Raw genomic sequence first — 9,499 nt, forward strand, 5'->3', positions numbered from 1 at the left:
TGGGTAAAGTCGACGTGGACGTCCTGCAAACCTTGGTGGAACAAAATTTCATCGTAACTGTTGAGGAACTAGCAGAGAAGCTTGGATTTGGTCATTCAAGTCAGCGCTAGAAGAAAGACGACAATCTTTGGTTTCAAGACGAAAGGTGGTCTTCCATCAGGATAATCCTCAGCCACATACAACGAGGATGACATTCCAAAGGCTGGAACAGTTTGAATGAGAGTCGATGCCCCACCCATCATATTCGCCGGACATTGCCCCATCTGATTATCATTTATTCCACAGTCTTCAAAATCATTTGGACGGGAAAAATATGAATTCTGCAGATGAGGTCAGGACAGTACTGGGGGAATATTTTTTGTCATGGACAAGTGAATTTTGAAAGAGGGGCCTTGCAAGTCTACCAGATAGATGGAAGAGCATTGTAGAAAATGAGGGAGAGTATATTTTAGATTTAAAAAGAACTTTGTTTATCTTAATTTTGAAAATGAAAGAAGTATAAAAAACCGCATTATTTATGGGATGACCCAATAGAAAAGTTCTTTTCATTTCTGTTTTTTTCTTTTTGTTTTAGGATAAGAATTCTATGATTCTATGTTCTTTTCTAAGTAACTGTACACCTACTTTTACCCACCCACCCCGTATAAACTCTTCAATTAATCCTCGCCGACAGCTAGGGTTGGTTGTTACTCAGTCCGACCATGGGGCCCACAACTGATTATTAAAGCTATAATAGGTAGAAGAGGAAAGGTAATGACCGACAGATGATTTATCGATCGACCATAATCTTTTCTACTTAACAATATCGATTTCTCCTTTATTACCAAATTCAAAATGATGTTTTTTATAAATTGAGATTAGTTTCTCTTCAGTCGATTAATCTGACCTCTTCTCCACGAAAAATCCTCTCAAAATATTTGTCCCATATTCACCGTATATAAAAAAAAACTCAATAAATATTTGTTTTGTCTCATATTCACAATATAAAAAAAAACACAATAAATAATTCATTACGAACAGTTTTTTTCTTTCTCTCTTTCTTTTTCTTTCCGTATTTTCTTTACCCTTTCTCCTTTTCTCCTTCCCTTCTCCCCTCCATACCCCTCAACCCTCTCTCCATACTATCCCCTAATATATTAACACCCACCCCTAATTGTTAAGAAAGACGTCACGAATTTTTCTTTAGAAATATTTATTACAAAGTGATATATTCTTCATGCGAGACAATAAATCCCATTCAATGAAGCGTGACTTCTTGGATGACATTATGGTCGAGAAGATCATTTTATGGTCGAGAAGATCATTTTATGATGCCCACTCCAGCCCTTACTTTCACAAATCTTCAATTCCACGCTTCCTGAAATTCGCCAACATTACCCATGACCTGCCTATGCACTCTCCTCTTTTTAAGAGTCTTTTAATGCTCACGTTTCTGTCTCTTATGTCTTTGCTCTGTGTACGATTCACGTACTTCTGGCTTTCATTCACCGTCTTCATTTCACTTCTTGTCGCTTTCTCTCCTCTCTTTAAACCTTTACGTACGAGTGTATTTGAGCGCCGTATACAATAAGCTCCTTATTATATGATCGCAAACAACAGCCACCAATTATTATTAAGGCGTCGAGCTGGCGGAATCGTTAGCACGCCCGGGAGAAATGCTTAGCTGGGGTCGATATAATCGACTAGTCCCTTCCCACAAAAATTTCAGGTCTTGTGCCTTTAGTAGAAAGGATTATTATTAAGGCGGTGGGCTATCAGGGCAAAATGCTTTGCGGTATTTTCTGAGTTCAAATTCCGCCGGGGTGCACTCGTATGTAAAGGTTTGTACATGAAAGCCAAAAGTACGTTCAGAACCACAAATGTAGATTGTTGCTGCAGTTTGTTGGCACTGGCACTGATAACGATGGTGCTGCTGATGGTGGTGGTGGTGGTAGAACATGAAGAGGTAGAAGGGCTGTGAATCTCGAAAATGACCGCCGTGTCTGAGTGCTCGAGAATGATGATATAATCTGGTAAGGTAGACATAAATATTTATACGTCACCGAGATTTGCTAACAACGAAAACAACAGCTTCGCCGCCACGACGACGACCGCCGCCGCCACCGGCGACAACAGTAACAGCAAGACCAAAATGTTTAGAAAATGGTGCAGTGCAAACCTCGCTAGACTCCTAAGGATTTCCACGTTTTAGTAAACATGTCTCTTTGTGTAGGGTGGGTGTGTAGGGGAGGTAGAGGTGCGGAAACGTGCACACGCGCGTTTGTGTATGTGTGTGTGTGAGAGAGAGAGGTTCGTGTTGTAATAACAGTATGTATGTATGTATGTATATATGTGCCCATGTGTAATAGTGTGTGTGTATATATATGTGTATATATTTACATACATACACATCCATGTATAATCGTGTATGTATATGTATATATGTTCATGTATAATAACGTGTGTATGTGTATGTATGTGTATGTATTATATGCCCATGTATGTGTCTATATATACGCCTATGTATGTATATATATGCTCATGTAGGTGTGTATATATACATATATATGCTCATGTACATGCGCACAAACATAGCTACCCATATACATACGTGTGTATCTATGTATGTATGTGTGTATGTGTGTGTATGCGTAGACTTGTATGTGGGAGTGTATACACGTACATGTACATGTTGCGTATGTGTATAAACGTCTGCGTGAGATGTATACACACATAATACGGGCTACGTGTCTAAATGTACTCAACTTAGGGAAGTGTGTATATATATTGCAAGAGTTAATGTATACATCATATAAGTATATATATATATGTGTGTGTGTGTGTGTGTGTATATATTGTTTATCTTGAATGTTTATGCTGCTAAAATTTCACGGAAGTTCTGCAAACAATCGAAGACATGTTTGCATACGTGTAATACGTGTGTGTGCGTGTGTTCCCTAACATTAAGACCCCAACCAATTACCTATCCCTTGCATTTGTGTGGAGTGTGGGTTTTATGTGTATATTTTCATCCTGAAACAAAGGTCCTCATATCTTCTGTTTGCGCGTGAGTAATTGAATAAGGGTCTGGCATGACTCAATTTCATGCGAAGCAATCATCATCGTTTATAATCTCCGGGTACGTCTAGCCTTTGACCTTTCTTAACAGATCCCCAAACCCTTCAAACCCCTCCCCCATCAAAACGACACATTTTAATTTGGCAAAAGCCCTCCCCTCCCATACATACGGTTGCATATTCTCGTTTAAAAAGTCTTGAGGAATTAGAATTTAAGGCGAAGTACTCAATCCATGAAGTAGAGTAGAATACGTTTCTTCGAATAATGACCCTGACAAAAACTAATCGCGTTTCCCTCAGTCTCATATAAACTTTCAAATGAATGAAACGCAACAAGTGCAGCAATTTTTAGGGAAGGGGGTTAGTCGAGTTCATTGACCCCGAAACGATGAAAGGCAAAGTTGACCACGGTCAGATATGAACTCAGAAGTAACGCTGCGAAGCATTTCCCCCAACGCTTTAATGATTCTGCCAGCTCACCACAATAGCAGTAATAACATTCCAATAGTCAAGGCAGTGAGCTGGCAGAAACGTTAGCACGCCGGGCGAAATGCTTAGCGGTATTTCGTCTGTTTTTACGTTCCGAGTTCAAATTCCGCAGTGTCACTTTGATGGTATGCGCTGCTTCCTCACTTGATAATAAAAATAATAATGCGCATGTGTGTACTTAAGCACGTGCAATAATTTTTGTGTGTATATAATAATACGTGAGTATGTGTGTTTCGTTATGTGTAAACCATCAGAGGTGGGAGTAGCCAATGCCTACACCATAAGGTAAGCAATGTCATTGATTTTACGATAGATCTGGCCTCATTCAATGCTGTTTACACGTTCAGCTCTTAACTCGGTCTTTACTATTGACACGACACTGTTTAATTATTTAGACAGATCTGGCCGGCCAAGCTATAGTTGTGCCTCGTTCAATGCTGTTTACACGTCCAGCCCCGACTCTGGTTTTACTATTGACACGGCGCTGTTTAGTTTAGTTATTTAGTATTAATACAACAGGGATTACGGGCGTCACTACACTTTACTTTGGTTCAACACCCTCCACACACCACCTCTTACATGTACAAACACATATGTACAAATATATATATATATATATATATATATATACACACACACACAAACATACACGCATAGACATAAACGTGCACGCTTATATATATATATATAGATTTATATAAATGTACACGTATACACATACATATACCTAGACGTGTAGACTGACATATACACATTCACACACACACAATATCAATCAATTATAAACGTAATCAAATACATACAAATACATATCCAAACACGAACATACACAGCCAAACACACACACATACAAACACGGGCATAAACACAATCACTCATGCATATAAACACACTCTTACACAATCAAATCCACACACACACACACACACACACACACACACACACACACACACACACACACACACACACACACACACACACACACACACACACACACATCAGCATATATATATAGAAACGTACATACACATATACAAACACATACTCAAAACACACACATACACACACACACAAGCACACAAACTACTATAGCAAAAACAACAAATAAACACAAAGCTATACAAAAACCATTACAAAACCATCAAAAGATTGAGGTGAGTGAATTCCCACGCACCCCTCCCACCCCGTCTGAACACCCACCGCCACCCGACAAACGAACAAACATAACTTGTACTCCTTGTCAAAAAAAACCTGTTGTGATGAGAATCCACCACCACCACCACAACATATATTACAACCACCACCATCACTACTACAGTTATATTACAACTATCACCATCACCACCACAACTACAATTTATATTACAACTACTACCACTACCACCACCACCACTACAACTACTACCACCACCACCACCACCACTACAACTACAACATATATTACAACCACCACCACAATCACCATTACTACTACTACTACTACTACAACATATTACAACTACCGTCACAACAACTACCACTACTACTACTACTACTACAAATGGTACAACTACCACCACCACCACTCTACGCTCGTTTCGAAACCAAACAAGAATCTGGACCCCCTCCAGGTTGCAAGGTCCGCCGTCCACAATGAGAACGTCCGAACAGAATGCTAACCTCGGCGGAATTTAAACGCAACGTGAAGACGGACGAAATACCGCAAAGGATTTTGTTCGTCGCGCTACCGATTCTGACAGCTCGTCGCCTTAAATGATCTTCTAATATTCCAACGTATTGCATGTCGTCTGCTACTAACTTAATAGACCTTAATTTCCGGTGTGTATGGGTAGTTTTCTTCTTTAAAGCAGAGTATTTACCGAGAGCCACTCTGTTAGCCGGTATTTGCTGGAACGCTGATTCAGGATTAATAAATCCGAGCTTCATCCTCAGTCAGCACTACTGTGAATACCTGCTAACAGTGTGTATGAATATGCGTGTGGATACACACACACACACAGATTATATGTATATATAAGGTAGACAATGGAAAACGGATATGATAATCCTTTATTTATATGGATAAATAAATAAAGGATTATTGTATCTGTTTCCATTGTCTTACCTTATTACATTTTCTCGGGACCTACATTAAGTATTTTAACTGGAATTAATACTATGTGTGGTCAGAACCAAATTTGAGACTGAATTGATATCTACCTGGACTTGACTTGTCTCCCGACTTTGTTTTATATATATATATATATATATATATATATATAATGTTGTATAGACTCGTCTATTACGAATGCTCTTGTTTGGAGTGGGGCATCAACAAATTTCTGAATCTAATCTACATAAATTGAGGAAAATTTAAATATAGAAAATACCACCACCACCATTACTACTACTACTACTACTACTACTATAGGCATTATGCTGTTAGAGCTAGCTCCTCTTGTATAAAAATAATCGAAATGCTAAACAGGTCGGTATATCTACAATTCGACCACACACACATCCACACACGCAGATGTTACAAGCAGGAAACTCGAACACATACCATCAGAGGCCACATAACACACACACATCATGCATACTCACAGCCACACACATCGTGCATGCTCACACACACACATGTTGTGCATGCTCACACACACACACATGGTGCATGCTCACACACACACACATCGTGCATACATACTCACACATCGCACATACACACACAAACACACACAGGCGGCAAAAGAAGGCAGCATTGCATGCACGAACGACAAGATAATAATGTAGAACATTAAGAAACAGCAACATATATACACACACATATATATACTCACGCCTACATACATACATACATACATACATACATACACACATATTCATTTATGTTTAACTAATGCCATGTATATATATATATATATATATATATATATATATATATATATATACTCTTACACACACAAGTGTGTGTGTGTGTGTGCGGTATGTACCTAAAAACTGATAAATTAAACATGTGTTTCTCCACATGTGTTTTTTGTATACATCATATTATGAATACATAATGAGGCAGGCTTGGCCGAATGGTTAACAAATTCGTTTCTCAATCGTGAATTCTTCCTTGTTCGATCCCGATCGACCCCAGAAAAATGGAAACTGTGTGGAGATTCTGTGACCGGGATTGGTTGGAAGTTTGTATTTCCGACTGCCACACTGTGTCACATTAATTCTACTCAAGAATCCATATTAAAAGTAGAACTCTGAGGTATACTCAGCCAGCATACTGTGCAAAGTGCTACAGGCCGTCTGTCCCGTGTGTGTGTATGTACATATCTGTGTGTGCATGCATCTATATAATACACATGCATACATAAATGCACATATACACGCAATAAAAGTACGAATGTCTACATAGCCATCTATCTATCTCTCTCTCTCTCTCTCTCTCTCTCTCTCTCTCTCTCTATCTACCTGTTTGTCTGTTTGTGCATGTTAAAAAAATGCTTGTATGTATATATGTGCATGTGTATGTATTTAATCCATGTTCGTACATACATACATATACGAATGCATATTCTATGAATGATGTGTGTGTGTGTGCATGTATACTCTCTCACTATCTTTATTTCTCTCTCTCTCTCTTTCTCACTCTCTTTCTCTCTCTCTCTTTCACTCTGTGCGTGTGCGTGCGTTCGTTCGCTCCATTGATGACAGCAGGGACGGATTAAGACCAGCTGATGGCCCTCTAAGCCCATTCAAGCCACAACGAAAGGATTGAGGTACTCCGCCACCACTCAACCTCAACTCTCCTCCCATTTCTATTGTCTCACTGACACACAATAATTGCTGAATAGGAAATAATAAATTAGAAATAGGGGTTTTTTTTTTGGTAGATTTTTTCTTCCCCCAGGCCATACCCTCGTCTTCTAAACTACACCGAATATAACCTATTTTTATTTTCTTGTTACGTTCAATTTCATTTATTTGACGCTAAATGGCAGCGAGTAATATAAACAAATTATTTATATCTAGAGCAACAATAGAGAAAGAAAGACCAAAAGAAAAAAAAAAAGGATTTTTAACATTATTTGTGGCGGCCCCTGATTCAGCTGTAGGGTTCGGAGTAGGGTGATGGCGGGGAATAAAAATGAACAAAAAAAAAACTAATCGGGGTGGTGGGTGTACTCTTTTCCTTTAATGCTCAAATGTACTTACGTATTTAAATGATAATCTATCTGGGCATTCGACACACACACATTGTATATGTGTGTTTATATGCGGGCGCGTATATAGATGTAGAATTCTCATGTTTCTTAATATCTATGCATATATATACACCATATCTATCTATCTATCTATCTATCTATCTATCTATCTATCTCTGTCGCTCCATCTGTCTAACTATACATACATACATACATACATACATATGCTATACAACGTGAATATTTTAACATATTTTCAAACACGCACATATATATCAGAGAGAGAGAGAGAGACCATACACTTATGAGTATTTTGCTCTCTCAGCAAGACCTTGCAAAGCAACAATCTGTCAAAAATATGCATGTATTTGAGTATGTAGGTTTTGTATGTGTGTATAGGTTTGTATATACTAAATGCTAACGAACGAAACTCTCAGCCCTTGAGTCACTCTGTTCTTTTCTGCTAAATATTAATAAAAAAAAATACACATATACTCATATTTTGAGTTCTGTTTTTCCTGCTTGCATCACCATTATCTATCTATCTATCTATCTATCTATCTATCTATCTATCTATCTATCTATGTCTCTCTACCTATCTATATTTGTCTATCTGTGTCTATCTACCTATCTATATCTGTCAACCTATCTATCTGTCTGTCTGTCTGTCTGTCTATCTATCAGTCTACATATATCTATCTATCGATCTGTGTGTATGAAAGAGTATGTGTAAATATATAGGATAGATAGATATAGATATTTTCCGACATATACTTCTTCTAAAGAGAGAAAGAGAGAGAGGTGGGGGTTATAAAACCGTTGTCCTACCTTGTCGTGTAGTGAACTGAACGTACGGCGAGTCCGGCGCCGTCGTGTGGCCGAAATATTTGTAGTGACCGAATTGGCCGAATCTTTCCTGATTTGGTGGTGGCCTCTCTCCATCATGGCCTCCAAACGTAAACCCGTCCTACCTGAGTTAACTGCTGCTAACACTGATCCTGTAGTATGGGCTGTTGTTATTATCATTAGTGGTGGTGGTGGTGGTAGTAGTAGTGATGTAGTTGTTCTGGTGGTGGTGGCGGCGGTTGTTGTTGTTGATAATGTTGTCACTGAGGGTGGTGGTAGTGTTGCTGGTGAGGTAAGCGCTGTTGCTACTGCGCAAGTATTTACGAAAATCTCCCATGGCTTTCTCTCATTGTCTCTCTGCCTATCTGTCTGCCTGTCTGTTTTTGCTGATTTTTTTCTCTCTCTTTGTCTGTCTGTCTGTCTGTCTGTCTGTCTGTCTGTCTGTCTGTCTCTCTCTCTCTCTCTCTCTCTCTCTCTCCTACCGACATGGAAAACCTTACATAGATGTGTGTGTGTGTGTGTGTGTGTGTATATATATGTGTGTATGTATATATATGTGTGTGTGTCTGTATTTGGAGTCGCTGCTTCCTTTTGTTGTAACTGTTTCGCATTATCTCTCTCTCATACTGTGTGTCTCTCTCTCCTCTTTATCTATCTATCTATCTATCTATCTATCTATCTATCTATCTATCTATCTACTTGTCTGTCCGTCTGCCTATCTATCTTTCTATCGTCTATAATTAATGCATCCTTCCAGCTTTCCTTTTAACATAGGACAGTACTGTGATTTCGCTGTAGAGTTAACTGGTATTTCTAGCAGGGCAATCGAACCGTATTACGCACAAAAGCTCTCTGTTTGTATTACAATGTCAGTGAGTTCAGACCTTGTACTATATATATATATATATATATATATATATATATATA

The 9,499-nt window shown here is 38.6% G+C and overlaps 1 protein-coding gene across 4 annotated transcripts in view; it reads right to left on the reverse strand.

Annotated features, from left to right (window-relative positions):
• LOC106880702 (septin-5) overlaps nucleotides 1-9,499 on the reverse strand; it is a 78,627-nt gene that overhangs the window by 43,296 nt on the left and 25,832 nt on the right. For 2 of the 4 annotated variants that reach the window (XM_014930775.2, XM_014930773.2), the window contains exon 1: nucleotides 8,555-8,926. The exons of 1 other annotated variant lie outside the window; for it this stretch is intronic. In XM_014930775.2, the coding sequence (XP_014786261.1) occupies nucleotides 8,555-8,752 (198 nt within the window). In that variant the 5' untranslated portion in view covers nucleotides 8,753-8,926. Of the gene's footprint in view, nucleotides 1-8,554; nucleotides 8,927-9,499 lie in introns of those variants that run through there. One more of the 4 variants, XM_014930772.2, reaches the window with a different exon arrangement.

The sequence above is a fragment of the Octopus bimaculoides genome, chromosome 26 (genome assembly GCF_001194135.2).
Source record: "Octopus bimaculoides isolate UCB-OBI-ISO-001 chromosome 26, ASM119413v2, whole genome shotgun sequence".
NCBI lineage: Eukaryota > Metazoa > Mollusca > Cephalopoda > Octopoda > Octopodidae > Octopus > Octopus bimaculoides.